Source organism: Lepisosteus oculatus, chromosome 20 (genome assembly GCF_040954835.1).
Source record: "Lepisosteus oculatus isolate fLepOcu1 chromosome 20, fLepOcu1.hap2, whole genome shotgun sequence".
Classification (NCBI taxonomy): domain Eukaryota; kingdom Metazoa; phylum Chordata; class Actinopteri; order Semionotiformes; family Lepisosteidae; genus Lepisosteus; species Lepisosteus oculatus.
This window is the reverse complement of record NC_090715.1, coordinates 1,197,735-1,216,602: the sequence shown is the minus strand read 5'-3', so window position 1 is coordinate 1,216,602 and position 18,868 is coordinate 1,197,735. Positions and strand designations below refer to the sequence as shown.

The 18,868-nt window shown below is 51.1% G+C and overlaps 2 protein-coding genes across 3 annotated transcripts; both read right to left on the bottom strand.

The window, feature by feature from the left end:
- Positions 1-1,947: 1,947 nt before the first annotated feature.
- On the bottom strand, positions 1,948-10,569 carry cetp (cholesteryl ester transfer protein, plasma). 2 transcript variants are annotated; one of them, XM_069181301.1, is made up of 16 exons: positions 10,251-10,569; positions 9,364-9,478; positions 9,025-9,156; positions 8,645-8,715; positions 8,435-8,522; positions 7,076-7,145; positions 6,765-6,825; positions 6,194-6,285; positions 5,257-5,436; positions 5,007-5,057; positions 4,189-4,341; positions 3,637-3,704; positions 3,445-3,487; positions 3,281-3,347; positions 2,266-2,351; positions 1,948-2,172 (listed from the first exon to the last, which is right to left on the bottom strand). In XM_069181301.1, the coding sequence occupies exons 1-16, from the start codon at positions 10,375-10,377 to the stop codon at positions 2,098-2,100; spliced, it is 1,479 nt and encodes a 492-aa protein (XP_069037402.1). In that variant the 5' UTR covers positions 10,378-10,569; the 3' UTR covers positions 1,948-2,097. The 2 variants fall into 2 exon arrangements, with proteins under 2 accessions (XP_069037402.1, XP_069037401.1); XM_069181300.1 differs by having other exon boundaries at positions 3,281-3,350; positions 10,251-10,566.
- A 1,234-nt stretch (positions 10,570-11,803) lies between these two features.
- herpud1 (homocysteine-inducible, endoplasmic reticulum stress-inducible, ubiquitin-like domain member 1) lies at positions 11,804-18,753 on the bottom strand. The gene is made up of 8 exons (XM_015368559.2): positions 17,899-18,753; positions 17,254-17,331; positions 16,777-16,851; positions 15,725-15,870; positions 15,248-15,349; positions 14,544-14,888; positions 13,242-13,356; positions 11,804-12,849 (listed from the first exon to the last, which is right to left on the bottom strand). Exons 1-8 carry the CDS (start codon positions 18,049-18,051, stop codon positions 12,697-12,699), a joined length of 1,167 nt encoding a protein of 388 aa, XP_015224045.2. The 5' UTR covers positions 18,052-18,753; the 3' UTR covers positions 11,804-12,696.
- Between the last annotated feature and the right edge of the window lie 115 nt (positions 18,754-18,868).

Genomic DNA, 18,868 nt, shown 5'->3' with positions numbered 1-18,868 from the left:
GTCTCCTTGGAATTCCGAAAGACTCCTTCAGCTTCTGATTCGCCATTTCAGCTTTCAGCTCAGAACTCCAGCTCTGGGAAACCCCCCTCTCCTGGCCTGTGTGCAGGGGGGCTGCTGTGTGTCACCCCAGGGGGAGGGGGGGGGTATGAAGAGGGTCCCCACCTCTGTGTTAAGTACTCTGACATCCCCTGGTGTGAAGGGCGCTATATAAATGCACAAGAATGACCATCATCGACAGGCAAACGGAGAGACCCTACACCTCCATTGGTGGTGGAGAGGAGTCCCCATTACCTGTAAAGCGCTTTGAGTGGAGTGTCCAGAAAAGCGCTATATAAGTGTAAGCAATTATTATTATTATTATTATTATTATTATTATTATTATTACTGATGGAAATGAAGATTGTGGAACTGACAATGGCTGAAACACAGAAGCAGTACTGAAAGAAATGAAGAGTCTGAAGATAAGATAAGATCACTTTATTGGCCATATACAATTTCTTGTATTAGGAATTTTTTTCGCATACCCCAGCCTGCTCTCCATGAGACACACAGACAGGGAGAGAGAAGCTGGGGGTCAGAGCGCAGGGTCGGGCATTTATACGGTGAGGAGCAAAAGACACAGAGTTAGTACAGACACGAAAGGAAACAGCCCTTTTGGTACTTCGCTTAGTGTGCATGAATTCTTCTGTCTATTCACTTCCTTGAGACGCAGTGGCATGGAGTGCCCAGTCCAGAAAAATACTGGTGTAACAGGTTACAGGGCTGACATTCAAACGACTTTGCCGTTACGTAAGCTGTCCGGGTCGGGTCTCGACAGCAGGAGTTTCAGAAACACACGCGTGGGAGCTGGTAACACACTCCACTGGGACCCTTTAAGGCGAAGCAGCACACGTCGAATGTGAAGGGTCACTGGGCTCGCGCTGGCCTGCGGTTTTTGTATGGAACAAAACAAAAACCAAGCTTGACACGTGTGATCACCACCTGTGCCAGTGAGGTCTGTATTACTCAATGGCGCCTCTGAGGCTATAACTGGCAGAGCTGTGGCAGCTGGTATTCCCCTGGCACCAAACCTGCGGTAGAGAGGGGCGATAAACTGAAGCACAGAGCACAGATCGACAAGCTCAGACTGTATCTTCACTTGAGATTTATTGATCACTGGACTAATATACTTCAGGTATGTCTGGGGTGGTGCTGTCCCTTGTTGTTAATAATTGTGCGTGATCACTAAGGCTGGTGGTGATCTTGTTCTTCAGGTAGGAAAGGAATCCTGTGCTGCTTGACACTGGCATTCAGGCTGTACCTGTCATGCCTACTTATTTACCAGGACGCCAGCAGAGTTCTTTGGGTATGTAAATGTCACAAACACCCCTGTTTGTTGAAACAAAAACAGAAACCAAGCTGGTAAGACACTAAGCCTGCCTCCAACAGCTGCTCTGGCCTGGCAAAGCTTAAGTGTCTCCCAGATCTACACCCTCTGCCGGTCACACTCGCACACTGCTGCAGGCTCCTGCCTCCTGCGCAAGTGAGGAAAACGAAAGTCCACTTCAGAGGCCCAGCACAGCCTGCTTTGCATCTTTCGCTAACAGGGAAGTTTCGAGATGGGCTCCGGAGCGAAGGGGATTTCTTCACAGAATATGGCAGCATTTGGAAAACTTAGGGGATTTCCTGACAGTTGTGAGTTTTAATTTAACACAAATTAGAGAGCTAGAGAGCTGTCAGGCGCAGCAGACAGCTGTACCCTCAGGAATTTCAGTGGCACTGCAGCAGTTCCGGGTCGGCCTGAGCCGTGCACAGAGATCAGAGTGGGTCAGCTGCCTTCAGAGCCGCCTGTCTACCCTCCTCCCACACCTGCTGCGCGAAAAACCTCCGGATTTCAGTCATTGTAATAATCGTCATTTTAGTAATCGAGAAAGTCACAGCAGAATAAATTGACATCATAAAACATAATTAGAAAATCAGACATCTTTTAATAAGCAGAAAACACAAACAATGCCTGTTGTGACAATGTACATGTGCAGTCCAGCCTGTTAACCTGAAGCTCAGCTGTGAAGTCCCAGTGGTACAAAATCACGTCTGGCGAGGTAGAGGAGCTTGTCCCTATAAAGTCCTTTGGAGAAATTCAACCAGCAGATGGTGAGGGAAGCCAAAGTCCAGCTGCACGATGACATACCCCTGCAGAGAGAGCAGGAGAGACCTCATCGTCTTTCCACAGCCCCGCGAGGACCTCGCCCCCCAGAGGCTACTCTCTCCCGGCACCCCATTTACCTGCTGCGATACAACCTCAGGATCGATGAGCTCGAACAAGCTCAGTCCATGACTGTCCATCAGTGCCGTGAGCCCGGGTTCAAGATCTGGGACAGGAGAGTAAGATGTCATTCATGCAGGCCAGTGTGTGTCTGGTGATGCACAGGATTTGACTGCAACACCTTCAAGGCAGCTTTTCTCACATTGAAATTAAATAATGGTTGAAGATGAAAAAATAATCACTTCTAGGTAGCTCTGTATAATTAAGCCATTCCTGTTAGCTCTGTTTTGGGGAGCAGAGGTGGCTGTTAACCAGACTGATACAGTCACTCTCACTGATACTGCATGACTCTCTATTCATGTTTTTGTATTATTGTTATTTTTATATTAAGTACTTTTTTCTTGAGCACTACCAGGAAATGTATACTTACCTTTTGCACCATTTTTTGCCTAGTCTATATTCTTATGGCATCTGTGATCAGCCCTGACCACCAGTCACATGGTGTTATTGAGCAGGATATTTTTAGCTTTTGGGCAGCATGGTAGCTAACATTGCTGTGGGTTTCCTCTGGGTGCTCTTGTTTCCTCCCACAGTCCAAAGACATACTTGTAGTTTAATTGGCTTGAGGGGTGTGTTTGTGTGTGTGTGTGTGTGCACCCTGTGATGGACTAACGTCCCATCCAGGGAGTATCCTGCCTTGTGCCTGTTGCTTGCTGGGATAGGCTCCAGCTCCTCTGCAACCTTAACCTTGAAGACTCTCTCAGGAAATGGATGGACGCATTAGCTATGGATTGGTGAAAAAGCTCTCGCAAAAGTGAATCACAAATGCAATGGTAAACAGAGGATACAGTTGTCTATCACTGCTGCTTTTAAAAATCCCCACAAAGACTGGTAGACGACAGCAGCCTTTAAATAATTGGGGGGAAATCTGATATTTCTAGGCAAGCGTAGAATTCTCCTCCACAATTTCAAGTGCTCTAACAGCAAAGTTTAAGAGAAGGGACTGAACTGGCACAGTGGTAAAGAGAGACTTACAAGACACCACTTTGGGCACACCGATCTTCTCCACTACCTCCTTGAGGAAATCCACATCTGAGACCTCCTTCTAAAGTGAAGCATTCACAGACGTTACACACAGTCTTGTCAACATAGCTGAGTGAGGAGCTCTCTCTGCGACACACATACAGTTCAAAACTCACCAGGTCGTTTCCCACCCAGGTGGAAGCTTTTAGGATGGAAACCCTTTGAAAGACAAGTTACAGTGTGATTAGACTCCTGGTTCACATCGGTGGGCCCCTCTCTCCCAGAGCACTGCAGAGTGCTGAGGGACAGTCAGGACAGGCAGTTCCTCTGTGCTGCTGCTAGTACAATCTGCACTGCTTCTCACTTACTGTGAAGGTTTGGCATCCAAGAACAGCTTCTTATCAGCATAAGATGCTCGGACGACGACCTCCACCTCCTGAGGAGCAAGGAAAACACTACTGTGACAAATAAACAGATTGTGATTCACAACTGTATTCACAACACAGAACATGTGCAATTAGTATTAATGTTAAAATTAGAATGATAAAATTGCTTGTACTGAAATGAACAGATTGTCCACATTTCACTATCTGGTGACGAGACAATTTTATTCTGACGCTCAGCTATCAGTTGATCGGCTCCAGTCTAACATCTGCTATCTGGACAGCAGTGGCTGGGACACACCTGCCTCTGAGCTGCCACCCAGCTGCGTCGTGATTTGAAGCCTTCTCAAACCCTGAAATTATCCTCCGCCTCGCACTCCAACCCTCTCACTTTCCCTCAAACGCTCCACCAGAAAGCAACAAATCCAATCCGCAACAGAAAACTCCAAGCCCCTGGTTGGCATCTTATAGCATTTCACCCCTCCTGCTGCTTTCTGCTGTGAGGACGGACATCAGCCGTGCCCGAGCGGAGCTGACCGTTTCGAAGTGCAGGCCGAGATCGTGGCCGGCGGAGACACCCTTCAGCTCCACAGCGGACACGCTCCGCACGAAGGTGCCCTGGGGTGTGGTCCACAGCTGAGGATCAGACAGGCTCCACACCTTGGCCTCCGGGCTCTCGGAGGACAGCAGCTGGGGACACAGGGAGCGAAGGACAGGAGGCTCTGTCAGCAGCGCTGCTGGGGTCATGAGCAACACAGCCGTGCCCAGAGGGAGAGGCCAGTGACCTGCCCCTGTCCTGCTGGGTCACTCCTCTCACTCGCTGGGGGTGCAATCAGATGAGCGAGCATCACCCCACTTCCTCTCGGGCTCTGCTGGTCAGCTGAGAGGGGAATCTGGCCGCAAACATTGAACCCTTTCAACAGAAAACTCTGTGTATTTATTTGCATGAGGTCTCCATGAAGATCATACACTTCTGTTCTATGATGGGCACAGATTGGGGAAAAGTGTTAAAGAAACAGGAAGGCAGTTAAGGCACACAGTTAGAGGGACAGTTGAACTGTGGAAAGTAAATATTGACCACATCTCTGGTTCCAAGCCAATTCAAGTCAAATACAAACTGTCTGGAGGCCAAAGAACAGGTTTAACCACAAAAAACTTTATCAGAATCTTGCACAAGGCATGTAAGCAGCCGTCATTCACTTTCTCTCTCTCTCCTTCCCCGATAAGAAAGACACTGTTGCGTTTGTATCTGCATCTAACATGCAGACTGACTGCTACTATTACAGGGAAAACAACTGCTCCCCTGTCACCATGGCAACTGGCCCTCGGCCTGCGTGGCCCCACAGCGCTCATACCTGGCTCATGAAGTCTGGGGTGGCCGCCATGAGGTTTGTGCGGAAAAGTCCCTGAAAGAGAAATATTCTGTCAGCCAACACGAGTGTTAATTGAGTGACACAGTTTCGACAGCGAAGCCGTCCTGTGTAGCGATGTGGTGTGGTCTAGTAGTGCAGGCGCAGTGGAGCGGTGGTGTTAGTGTGACAGCAAAGTGGGACGAGTCGGGGTCTTTCCACGACGGTTTGTTTTCCAAGTGTACAGAGAGCGGACCTGGAGCTCCTCGCCGGCGATGTGGCGCACGAAGCGGCCGTCCCGGTGGGCGGCCGACACCAGCGGGCCCAGCACCTGGTCCGAGATCCAGAAGTACAGCATGCGGGACTCGGTGAGCAGCGCCGGGGAGAAGGCCGAGTCGCTGATGCGGGCCGTGGCGTTCCCCAGCCTGGCCAGCCCCTGGGCGGGACGAGGGAGGGGGTCAGAGACTCGGGAGCCACAGAGTGTCACGCCTGACGTCCCTCCCTAGAGGGCGCTCCACTGCTCCCGTAAGTGTTCCCGTGACTGTTGCTAAGCTCCCCAGGTGTACCTTCTTAGGTGTCTTATTTAAAGACCAGCTCCTCCAGTCCTCGGGGCTCAACATTAGGGTAAGGATGTCACGAGGCCCGCCTGGCACCAGGAAACCCCACATCGGTCTCCTGAGGGCACAGGCCTCTTCTCCGACACCTCCCGCTTCCTGAGCCCGGGGTCTGGAGGACCTCCCTCGTCACCCTTGGACCTCCATGTTCTTGTGTTCCCCCTTCCCGGGGATTTTAACCTTGTCGCGTCCCAGGATGGCTTACTCGCCGCTGGACTCCCGGACTGGGCCCTGACCTGCCTTTGGACCTGTTTGGATTTGGATGCCGTTCTTTGTCTCCCCAGTCTTAGGGACTGTCACTATTATTTTCTGCACTATTAAACCCCTGTGTGTTCCCTTTCACCACACCTCCTGTTTTCTCCAGCTCTTACCGCAACGCATACAGTCTACTGCAAGACCTGATACGGATCTCAGTCTGTGGTCGTAACACCGAGGGCGACTTCACTGAGAGCACAGAGGGTGGGAACAGGCAGGAAGACGCTACCCAACACAAGACGGGCAGGCAGCATGGGGAGTGATGTGGACTTCCTTACTGCCTTGCTAGGTGAAGGTGAAAGGAGTGCTGAGCGCTCTGCGTACCTTGTGGTGAGACTCGATGTAGCTGGCTTTCAGCACAGGCGAGGCGGTGATGGAAATGTCCACCCCGATGTCCCCGTCGCTTAGGAAGAGCTCTGGAGAGTGCAGCAGAGCCCCGTCAGTCTGTGTGGGACACCTGACATCGGCGCGCCCCCCCCCGCCCCCGCCCTCCTCGGCCCGCTCGGGTCAGGGGGTCCTAACACCTGCCCTGATCCTGGTCCCGGTGCTGGTGCTGGTTCTGGTCCTGCAGGGCTTGCCCCGCGCAGGGGGACGGGTCGAGACCCCTGAGCAGGATGCCAGACCCATGACAGAGTCCTGGTGTGATTCTGACAATTCTGCCTCGCTGAGCCTGCCTCTGGGACAGCCGAGAGCAGTGGGATTCATCCCAGGCAGAGGCAGGGCTGGACCGTGGACACAGCGGCTCCAGGCTCAGCACAGCCCGTATTCGGAAAAGCCCAGGCTGCCCTGGTTCAATATTGTGAGGAGACCGAATACATTTAAAACCCTGCACACATTCCCCTCTGAAAATGCCCAAATCTTGTCCAAGTACCCAGCCTGCAACGGAAAGGGATACCTGCACGTTCCTGGATAAACCCAGCCAGAATATTCGCCAAGTTGTTAATTTCTTTGCAAATCTGAAAAACAAAATGCCATTTGTTAGGGCACATTTGACAGGCGGCTGCTGTTGGCTGTGGTCTCCGTCCTTCGCTGGAGGCGGGGACTTGATCTTCCTGCACAGCTGTTTCTGGGGTCTGCAGTTGCAGTTCAGCACGAAACAGCAGAGGGCAGTGTTGGGCCACTGCTGCCGCAGTTTCTCAGTTTCCAAACGGGCAAGGAGCACAGAGAGCCTCAGAAAGCTCCAGAATTTCCATGGAAAGTTCTCACCTGACTCTTGATGACGAGTTTAACGGTAAAGGACACAAAATCTGTAAACAACTTCTTAATCCATCCTGGCCTACAGAACAAAAACAAAAATTCTATTAGAAAGGTTAGCAATGAGAAGGGGTCCTTCAGCACATGCAGCCAGTTAACCAGTTTCCTCAGGGTGAAAGGATTACAGGGGTGAGGTGCTGTTTATCTGTGACTCACGCTCTCGTAGCATGACCGTCCCTCGGACCTGAATACCTGAACAGCTGGGGTGGAAATACTTGCCACTTGTATTCCTGGCCATTACAGGACCTTTCCCTTCCCACACACTGATTAAAGCTCCTTAATTTCTTAATTAACACAGATGCTGAAGATCACTTTGATAGGTGCAGTCGAACGGAAGGACCTGGCCACACCTTCCACCAGGTCACCATAGCAACCCCACCTCACTTCCTGCTCACATGACAGAGCACAGCTGTGGGACTGCAACCAATCATGATGCACTGAGGATCTCAGACCTGCACCCTGGCTCTATCTCAAACCTGCACCCTGGCTCTATCTCAAACCTGCACCCTGGCTCTATCTCAGACCTGCACCTGGGCTCTATCTCAGACCTGCACCCTGGCTCTATCTCAAACCTGCACCCGGGCTCTATCTCAGACCTGCACCTGGGCTCTATCTCAGACCTGCACCTGGGCTCTATCTCAGACCTGCACCCTGGTTCTATCTCAAACCTGCACCCGGGCTCTATCTCAAACGTGCACCTGGGCTCTATCTCAAACCTGCACCCTGGCTCTATCTCAGACCTGCACCTGGGCTCTATCTCAAACCTGCACCCGGGCTCTATCTCAAACGTGCACCTAGGCTCTATCTCAGACCTGCACCTGGGCTCTATCTCAGACCTGCACCTGGGCTCTATCTCAGACCTGCACCCTGGTTCTATCTCAAACCTGCACCCGGGGTCTATCTCAGACCTGCACCTGGGCTCTATCTCAAACCTGCACCTGGGCTCTATCTCAGACCTGCACCCGGGCTCTATCTCAGACCTGCACCCGGGCTCTATCTCAGACCTGCACCCGGGCTCTATCTCAGACCTGCACCCTGGCTCTATCTCAGACCTGCACCCTGGCTCTATCTCAGACCTGCACCCGGGCTCTATCTCAGACCTGCACCCTGGCTCTATCTCAGACCTGCACCCTGGCTCTATCTCAGACCTGCACCCGGGCTCTGGCTCAGGTGTGCAGGTTTTGAGCAGGAGCAGGTTTCCACATGGGTCTTGAGCCCCAGAGGGGCACCTGTACAGGGCAGCTGCCTGGCATCTCTCACTCTGCCCAGGGGCCTGACCCTGCGGAGTCTGGGTGTTGAACAGCAGCTTACTGCCGGTCTCCTTGCAGGTGGAGCAGCAGCCTGTGGAAGGTGAGGTAGCAGTCGGACGTGTCCGCAGCCACTCGGCCGTCCCGGCAGTCTGGAGAAGGGAGGAGCGTCAGAATTACTCACCGGTGCGCTCCGGCACAGAGCACACACAGCCCCTCTGCTGGAACCCGAAGGCCCAGTCGAAAATCCGAGAAAAACCTGGATGACACTTACAGAGCTTAGTGTTGACTTCGAGATCAATCTGCGACTCGATTTCGAAATCCAGGGAGTGACCCAAGTTGACCCTGTTGGAAAAGTGCCGTTAACTTGAGATTTTATTACTGCAAACACAATTCTGCAGTGACGACCTCCCTCTTGTCTTCCCCCAAGAAACCACAGGCTACCGAGCCCAAGTCAAAAGACATTTTTATTTCACTCAGCCCCCTGCACACAATTACAGAACAATAAACAGGTCGGAAGGCCAAACCTCTCCAGTTACATGAAGCGGAGCTGAAAACCCCTTAGATATGGCAGACAGCTCCCTGCTCACCGATTCCAGGCCGTTTCTGCTAGTGCACACAACAGGACACCGGGCCAACCCCGGCAGTACTCACAACCAGTTTCCGTATCCGTAGGTCAGGGTGCCCTTGAAAGTGGCGCTGACGTTCGCGATGTCTATTCCCACGGCATCGTCCTCCCTGAGCTCCACTTCGCTCTTCCCGATGGAGACGTTCGAGATCCACAGGCTGGCAAGGGGAGCAAAACACACAGCCGGCCGCTGGCGCGTCAGAAAGGATTCTCGTTTTTTGTGCCCTCCCAGATCAGCTCACCAGTTTTGTGTGTTCAGTTATACGGCGAGAAAGAGGGAAAGTCTGATCCCCGCTCTGAGGCAGAAGCAGAAGGCTCCTGAGCTGGAGGTGCAGCCTGTGTCTCTGGAGACCGGTCTTACTCACTTGTTGAGCCCGTAGCGCACCTTCCCGATGAAGAGGATGGACTTCTCGCCACCCATGTCTGGGTACTTGGCGTGCGTGAAGGCAGCCTCGATGACCTTGGTGGTCTGCTCGTTCACTGCAACGACAAACCGCTGCTTCTCTTTAGCACCCCTTCGCTAACCCACAGGGCCAGGAAGAAATCTGGGAGATCTGGGAATCGCTGCATCCAACCCTCGTGATCAGGAGGAAACTCAACCACAAGCTGCACAACCCCGTAAACTTCCAGGACCTGTAAAAAGTTCAATCTTCAAGGTGTCAAAGCAGAGCGAGAGCAATTCAGTTTAAGTTGTCGTGAACAATTTGTTTTTGTGATGCCGGGAGAAGGGAGTGTGCATGCAGGTCAAGCGTCAGCTCCTTTGCAGAAAGTGAGACTAAAACAATAACAGAGGGTGAGATCTAACTATCTAATCGCACTGCTGCCCTGTCTCCCACCAGCACCACAGATTCCAAGATCAGACTGTGGAGACTCCACTGTCTTTAGGATTTCACTACAGCCAAGCTCTCTGTTACTGATTCATTTTAGATCTTTCTTTCGTTTTCAGATCATGAAAAGTCACCTGAAACCTTTTAATTGCCGGCAAGATGCCAGTGATCAGTAGAAGTCCCTGAGTACGTCAGTAGTGTGATCAAGCCAGCTGGGCTGGAGATCAGAAGATGCCCAAGTCTGAAGAGAAATCCCAGTGTTGAGCAAAGCTACAGAAACAGACCATAAACCTGGAGGAGAAAGCTATCTGGAAAGCGTATGATACTAGGCACATCGTTCAGAGGACTGAAGCCGATCTGCAGTAGTAAAAGCCACCAGCTCAAGAAAAGCACCCTGGAGGCGATACAGGAGCTGCTGTACTTACACACGAGGGCTGCCGGCTTGGTTATCCTGCACGCTATCCCTGTGGAATTGAAAGCCGATCCGTAGTCTTCGTCACAGGCCAGGGCCCCGGTAGCCACACAGCACAGCAGGAGAAGTAGGAACATCATGCTGCCGTTTCTCTCGCGGTTCGCAGATGCAGAGCTCACAGGCGCACGGACTGACCCTCTGAGTGACCAGTGGCAGAGCAGTGAGGAGTGAAGAGGAGGAGGGGGGCTCTGTGCCCCTGGAGAGGAAACTCCCCCCTTCCCCCAGGACAAAGAGCTCACATTTCCCAGCAGCCCCGCTCCCTGAGACCCCGCCGGAGTGCACAGCTGGCGTTCTTGAACACGCTGCAGCGGACAGCGGGGAAGAGGAAGGAAGATCGCGGTCAGGGGGTCAACAGGCCTGAAGAGGCTCGCCTGTTTGATGAGGGAGTAGAAACATCGGGTCCTGTAATTGCTGTTCGCTGGAGAGCTGGGACTTATTTCCAAGAAATCAGGAATGAAGACAGGGGGTCAGAAGGCAAATAACCCAGAGTAACCCCTCTCCGCTAGTTAGGGGTGATTGAACTGCTGCACACAAGGAGGGGCCTGAGTTTCCAGGGAGGGAAAACAGAGGAAGCCGCTACAAGAGACCTCCAGGTCTCTCAATGTTCACTTTCAAACAAAACTGCACCACTACCCTGGATTTCTCGGTCCATGACACAGGGGGACTGTTGTAGCAGCAGGATTTATCACATTCAATTGCAGCAAAAATCCAGAGGAAGACAGTACTTATTAACCTCCTTTAAAACCTCCCGCATCTAAAAACAACTTCCAGGGATCTAATGTAAGACTGATCAACATGCAACAGCTCCCAATCTTTCAGAATGACTTTTTATAAAGAATCCTCCCCCCTGAGATGGCATTCTGCTCCATGAGCACAACAAAAATCAACTCGTGTTCCAACTCTCGTTCGCTATTGCTTTGTTCAAGAGGTACACTGGGACACTCAGCATCATTGTTTTAAGAGCCAAGTGCTCAGGTCTCACAAAAATGAAGGAAAAAAAACACAGATACAGATATCAGCATTATTAACAGATTCAAAGGCATAGTGACTTGCTAAAGGAAAATGAGGCTACAAAACGACAAATTGCCCGGCGTTCTCCCAGTCTGTTTTCCCCAGAAGCACAGAGATAGGCAGTAAACGCTGTGCTCCCACACAAACGCCCGTGACTGCAGCAGCCTAGTGGAAGGGAATGAGCAGAAGGCAATTTGCAAACGGTTTCTTTGATCCTCACATCACACATTCAGCACACAGAAGGACAAGAGATTAAACCACTTTTAAAATCTCCCCCAACATCCCAGACAAAGCCCGTTCAGGCCAGATCATCCAGTTCACAGGAAACACGGGCTCATATTAAGTGTGAACACTCAATCTTTTATCAGATTAGCTGTTTTTCTTCCTTCTTTCTTAGAAAAAGATCAAATTGCTTTGGCTTTCTGGAAATTTAAGCCATCCACAAACAACGACTGTCCAGCACCAGACTTGACAAACAAGACACGGACACAGATAGGAAGAAATGCCCTTTATTGAATATATTTCACAAATGTATAAAGTATCATTATTGCATCAGCCACCAAACTGGTCTAACAGAACAAGCAGTTTAATCAGTGGTATTACATTATGCTGGCAACGCCTCTGAATTACACTCAGTGTATGCGTTTTTAAAGAAACTATCCCAAAAGGAATTAAGATTTGTACTTTCAAGTATATATCACATTTTGATATATACACAGAAAAAAAAACAGATTTATAGATTTAACATGCCTTTTCTACAACATGTACAGATTCATTCGTCAAAAGACCTCATTCCTTCCTGCAAATGTTGCAGGCTGACACGGTCCAAGAAGAGGCACAGGCGAGATCAGCGCCATCAGTCTTTTCCAGTAACCGTAAGAGCAGCCCTGAAGAACATGGGAAAACATTTTGCCAGAGACATGGAGGCCGTTTCCATTCACAACACTCTTCCTTCCCACAGGGTAATCATAATTTAACCGACTGAATAACAACATCTTGTAGAAATATGAACAATGTTCAGATTGCACAGGATTTTCTGCCAGGAAGCTCTAAGAACATATTGTGCAATAAAAAAAAAGCTCTTGTACAAAGGCTTTAAGAATAAAGCATCACAAAACAGATCTGCTAAGTACATAAAGTGCTCAGTCTATACAGGAGAACTCCTCTCCATTCCCCACACATATTTACAGAATATACATCTGAAGTTTTGTACAGAACAGCTGGTATCCGTGGCTTCTCGTGAGCAAGAACATTCAAGGCAAAAAAAAAAAAGAGAGCTCCTAAACAGAAGGGAAAACTCTTCGAACACTGGAAACTTCCTGTGCTCATTTCCTGTCCAGCGTCGATCCACGCCCTCAGAACTGGGGCATCAGCACAGCGGGGGTCTCCTAGTTGCCGATGGCCTGGGGTCCCTCAGGAATCAGGGAGGAGAAGAAGGCTTTGAAGAAGACCCAGGCGGTGCCCATGAGCGTGACCCTCTGGGGTTCCGCGTCCACCGCCGGCAGGGGCGCCCCCTCCTGCTCCTCGCCGAGCGGCTCCTCCTGGGCAGACAGAGACAGCGTCACCCACTCGGAGCCCGGAGAAGGCCCCCGGCCCGCGCGCCCTTCTGGGCTGGCTGCCGCGTCTCAGACATTCGCTAGAGGTACTAATTCAGCACCGGGGGAATGCAAATACTGTTTTTATTGGGTCTGGCCCACACTTACTCTACGGTGCCTGAAAGAAGACTTTTCAGTCACGGTCACACTGAGCCTACAGGGCAGGCAGAGGTGCCCTGATCCCTCACGTCAGCACAGCAGACTGGAGCTCCATTTCTGGTGTGCTGCCCGAGTGCTTTGCGTTTTGGCCGACACACCGGTTCCGAATCTAGCGTCCGACAACAGACGCTACAGGTACCACTTTAGCACGCAGTCAGCGGCAGTACAGACAGACTTACCGGTGGCCTTCCTGCGTTCCGGTTCTGCTGGTTCTCAACGGCCTCAGCAGGCTGGGCATGGTTCGGGTCCAGATGCACAGCTCTCCTTCTGAAGGGAAACCAGCCTGCTGTGTGCCTGAGAGGGAAGGAGAGAGGATCACACTTCACCGGGCTGTGACAATCAGATCGGGTCTCGAGGGACTAACTGGCCTATTTTAGAAAACCACACCCAGAGAAGTAAAAAAAAAAACATTGTGCTACAAAGAATAGAATCCCTCAGCAGTGACTGTGAAAAGTAAGCAGTGAGTAATGTATACTTTGACAGGACTTGAGGAACGCAATCAGCTGATTGTGTGTTCCCTCTTCCAGCCATGACATTTCCCAGAAGTCCTCTGTGCGCATATTTGCACTAATAAGGCTTGTCCCATTGGCACATGGCCTTGATCTACATGTTGATAACAGTTGTAAAGTACTTAAGCAGAAGTAAAAAAAGCTCTGCCTCGCAGGCCTAATCAACTGTGTGAAACACACACACGGTAAATATTGATCGAAACGGAGAAGGTCACTGTGGCCAGGACAGCTTGGTTCATATGGCCAAGAGCACAGCCAAGTGGTTGAGATCAGGCACAGGAGAAGCACTCCTGCCTGCACTTTGACCTCTGCAGTCCGACACACTGGATACCCTGTGCCAGCCAAAACCACTGGGAAACTTTTTCCAGACATTGAGCCATGATGAGCACTGCTTCACATACCACACACTACCACTGCCTGGGGAGGACAGCAGGCACAACAACAAGGTGTTGGGTTTGTGTAACTTGTTATACTTCTCCATCAGCGAAAATAATAGAAAGACAAATCACAAACAGGGAGTTTAACTGAAAGGGGATCCAATCACTCACTCTGATGAACAATTATACAAGATCTAATCTTTGAAATCTATAGAACTCTAAATTGCAAACATAAACAGACCCAGTCCTACACAAACATCCTGCACAGCTCTGGCAAACTGGTCATTTCAGCCTGAATCGTTTTAAAAAATAATTTCACATGTTGCGTCCTCCCCAAGACTTCCAGTCGCCAGATCACGCCAATATTTGCAAGAAGGCTCTGTTCCCTTTGCCCAAACCCAGCCAAGCAGAGAGCTCCCGTCTTAGAGCACCAGATGTGCAGCAGGGAAGGGCTGGGCGATACCAAGACAGCACAGCCTTTCTGGGGGCTGGCTCCAGTGCCAGTGTCCACAGCAGGACCCCGTCTGAAACATGACCTTGTTCAGTCTTGTGTACCCACGCAGGGAAGACCACGTGAAACCCCACCAGTACTCACAGGTACATGATCAGCAGGCTGCTCATCACCAGCACGAAGCGGCTCACGCTGGAGTAGAAGTACAGGATACTGAGAAAGACCGAGAAACGGGCAGCGGTGTACACCCAGTCCAGCCAGTCACGGTTCACGTCCTCCTCGTCCTCCATCACCGGGCCGCCCTGGGCGTTCATCCGCAGGTTCTGATTGGCTCCCGGGTTGATGAGCGGGGGCTGCGGAGCGTTCTGATTGGCTGGGAGGTTGTCAGCGGGGGCCTGATTAGCCAGGGGTACAGGAGCCGGCGTGACGACAGGCAGGGAGGGGCCACTGGGGGCCACATGGGAGGAGGCAGCAGCCAGAGCCGCCTGACTGCAATTCAACACGAAGACGACAAGCGTCAGGGGGAGACAGACGACGCCAGCAAAGGATTTAAATTTGACCACCTAGCAGCTATTCATGTACGTCCCCATACACAGTCTCTGGAGGAGCTACGTTCCCGGACGATTCTGAAGTACACAAAGCCAGTTCATTCCTCAGTTTTTACAGTCCGCCTTCCACTTTGGAATCTTATTCAGCCATCCGAAGGAAATGCATCTCAGAAAGCACGAGCATTATGGAGAATGAAACAAATCCATTCCGTATAAAACAACAAGAACACTCCACCCACAAAAGTATCTCAACAGCAATAGCTCAGGGCACAAAGCCCCGCCAGGCAGAGCTGTACTTACTATTGCATGTAGTACTGCCTGACATACATCTGCTGCAGCCAGAGGAGCTGCTGAGGGCTGTACACCGAGTACGCAGGACGACGCACATCCGCTCCCCCCAGCCTGGAGAAAAGACAGACAGCAACCTCAGCTGGACAGCACTACCTGGCACAACCACCCAGCTCCTTTCACACACCACTGCAGACAGCACAGGACATCTGGGCACACGGGGCAGCGGTACAGCGACGCACACAGGCCTGAGCTCAACAAGGGAGGAATTCATTCACGGCTGGTACGAAAGCACAATTGATTCTGTGGCATCAGGGAGCAATTTTACACTTCTTGCTCACATCAGGAGGAAAGCAACGGCCTTGACCCTCAGCCATGCTTTAAGTCACGAATAAGGCCTAAAGTTGATTATGTGGACCGAACAGCAGACAGTTTCCTTCAGGATCCCACATGCGCTGTGGTGGACCCTTGCTGAGGGGACGCACTCACATCGCAGGGCTTGTCCAGGCAGAAGGCACGCCTCCAGCACTCCCTCTGTGCCGTAATCCGTCTCCGCTGGGCCCAGGAGGAGCTGCGCCCGCGGCCTGGCCAGCCGCACGGGGCACAGACTGCACACACGCCTCGGCTCCCGCAGCCTAGACCACAGACAGAGCGACGACGCTCGTTAGCACAACAAGAGCTCGCGGCAAGAACAACAAAAAAAAGATGTGAAACTCGAGCATTCTGAAATTAGAACAGGTCGTTTCAAAAAGAATGTAAAATATCCGCCCGCAGCCTTGGGAACAGGCTGCAAGGGCTGCACCTGGTTGCTGGGGAGATGATGCAGAACAGGGCTAAACCTCCCCAGTTTCAATACGTGAAACCTGACACTTCACTTGTGCACTCCCTGCTGAAGAGTCCAGGGTTTACTTTCGAACTGTATCAGCAAAATCAACAGAACTGATCAAATCAAGCACAAGGCTATGATTATGACATTTTATCATGCAAACATCACTGTCCTAATTCTCTTTCGTGCTGCAACAGTAGAGGTTTTAAAGCGCTGTTCTTTCTGGAACCCTGTAAAAGTGAATACATCTCTTTTAATCCAACAGAAACAGTGTTCTCGACTTCCAGATAATTTTGCCGACAAATACTACTTGTAAACTTCATATTACAGGAGTCATTACAGTGACTAGTGAGCAGGAAGGGCCCATGGCGATTATCCAGTACTTCCACAAAGTTCTCGATTTTGTGCTTAATTGAGAATTTGTAAATTTTTCCAATACCATCAATTATTTTTTTGTTTGTTACCGAGACGTAATAATTGGTCTGAGAAACTGGGAATGCAGTTTCTTTTTAATAGCAACGGAAGGGCTAGTCCAGAAGAATCTGTTTCAGTTCTGCATTTTGTGAACAGTGCTCTTCAGACATTGTGCCCCTGTTCAACACTACTTAAGCGCCCATGAAGCACGGAGCCACAGAAAGCAGCAGAGCAGCCTCGATCTCCACTCCTGAGGGCTGCTGACTGGTACAAGTCTCCAACTACAGCATGACTTGCATACCTTAGGCTGGGATCCGTGTTGTGAGCCCGGAGGCTTGAAGGCACAGACTAAGTGAAGGGTTGGTGTGGTGTCTGACTGTAAAGAGAAGAAATCAGAGTTTAGTTCTGCTCGGAGAGGAATACTGGAGCACAAACAGCTCAGGCGCAAGATGAAGTGGATCAGAAAACTGTATGAGCACCAGACACTGATCTCCAGTCACCTGAGCCCAGTGTATAACACACAACAAATGGAGGTTTGAGGTACTTTCCACAATCTGTTAAATCCCTTCTCTGCTGCTACAACTGATTTGCTGTGCGTCACCCAGCTGGTGGATGAACTGGGCCCCACTCTGCATGTAAAGTATTATACAGATACTAGGAGGGGTTTAAGAACAAGATGTTGTAATTCAATTAGATAGCAGGTTTAAGATGATACAGTTGGTGGGGTGTGCTAAGAAGCAACAGGAAACAGCACTGATAACATCACGTTCATGTTTACCTTCCGGAAGACGTCTCTCAAGAGCAGGTGGTCTGGCAGCAGTTTCCCGGAGTAGATGAGCCGCTGGTCTTTCTCAGGCTGCGGGGCGAGAATCAGGTGAAACAGAGAACTGAGAAACAGCAACAGAGCGGACAGGAAGGACAAGACACCTGCAGGAGTCACAGCGCGGGGAAACACCTGTCGAGGTCTTCCTGCTCTTATTCCTGATTTACACCGATACCGAAGAGGCGCACCGGGTGCTTGTTGATGTTCAAGACAGGTAAACCCACTTCCGGAAAAAAACGTACAGAATATCGCTCTTATTCAACGCTCAGGGTTCGCTCATTGCACAGCTAGGAGCGCACGCAGAAGACTTAAACCGTGCCCTACCAGGGCAAACTGAGCCACTGAACCCGGGTAAGACTCCGCTAACTGCGACCCGACCACACCGGGGAGAAAGAGACAGGCAGCGCTTCAAGTGCTCCGAACAACTTCAATACCGTATAATAAAACTCACGGCTATAGGACGGGAAAGGAGTCGAAAACTCGCGGTAGGGCTCTAGGATCATGTCGTATTAAGCAGTGTTTCCTATCATGTGGCGCTTCCGGGCAGTGACGCCGGCAGAGCAGAGTCCGGACAAACACGAAAGCAGGCTGGACACTCACCGGGCTGCCCGGGTACACTCCTGACAGGTGCGACTTCAGCTGCCCGACCGTCCAGCTGGGCTGCACTCCCTCCACGGCCCGGTCTCCGTGGGCTTGGTTCGGCGTCTTGACGATCAGGGTCAGGGTCTCCGGTGGCGGAGACGGTCCGTCCATCCCTGTCCTCGGTCTTCGGCGTGCGAGAGAAGGACGTTACCCCGAATACACTCCGTAAAGGACGAGCCTCGCAACCGTCAGCGGACAAAACAATAGAACTTTCTTTCCTATCTCCCTCCCCCCACCTCGGAGTTAGCTGTCAAACAGTGAAGCGCAGTGCCGCTCAGCTCTGACTGGAGGTGTGCGGGCTGTTCCGGCAGGTTTATCTCCGGGGGGAGGAATCTTCAAAACACAGTGTGGCCGCCTCTGATTGGCCGGCCGGGGCTCGTGCACTGACGTGGGCCTCTCGCGGGCAGCGCCGCCGGCTGCGCAGACTCCACTAGGGGAGCGCCGAGCTGATGCAACAGGGCGCCCGGCGTGCAGCTGGCAGGCAGAGCCCGGTTCTCGGAGCGCTCCTGCGGGGTCCGGCGGCAGGCCGTCCGCAGTCTGCCTCACCTTGACACCGGTGTTGCTGCTGAAAGCTCGTCTTTTCGAAAGAACGTTTGAGGAAACGTGAAGGGTTGTGTTTAAGTAAAACAAACGCAATGAAACTGTTTGTTCATGTAGAACAAACGCGCACGTCTAAGTTGCTGTTTCTTCTCCGTCCCTGGTTTGGCGTCTTTTTCACTGAACTGTCTAATGCTGCTCCCTCCTTTAATGTTTATAAGGTGGAAACGCAATATTACTTAAACTTCACCAAAAACGCACCAGATGTAGGTAAAAATGTATCTTATTTTGTTCAGATTTGTTATTATCTCTGGCAGCGTTTTATTCTGTTTTTTTTTGTTCACTTTATCTTATTGGATACCCTTTCTCCTTTGTATTATGTAATGTTCAA

What these genes read in the sequence shown, in the direction of transcription:
- cetp (XM_069181300.1), bottom strand. Translation starts at nt 10,377, where the DNA reads ATGATGTTCCTACTTCTCCTGCTGTGCTGTGTGGCTACCGGGGCCCTG. An exon ending in GTGCGCTACGGGCTCAACAA is followed by an intron (nt 9,157 to 9,363) that starts GTGAGTAAGACC and finishes TCCCCTTGCCAG; the next exon opens with CCTGTGGATCTCGAACGTCT. An exon ending in CGAAGTCAACACTAAGCTCT is followed by an intron (nt 8,523 to 8,644) that starts GTAAGTGTCATC and finishes TCCCTTCTCCAG; the next exon opens with ACTGCCGGGACGGCCGAGTG.
- herpud1 (XM_015368559.2), bottom strand. Translation starts at nt 18,051, where the DNA reads ATGGACGGACCGTCTCCGCCACCGGAGACCCTGACCCTGATCGTCAAG. An exon ending in TGAGAGACGTCTTCCGGAAG is followed by an intron (nt 16,852 to 17,253) that starts GTAAACATGAAC and finishes TTCTCTTTACAG; the next exon opens with TCAGACACCACACCAACCCT. An exon ending in GCCTGGACAAGCCCTGCGAT is followed by an intron (nt 15,350 to 15,724) that starts GTGAGTGCGTCC and finishes TCTTTTCTCCAG; the next exon opens with GCTGGGGGGAGCGGATGTGC.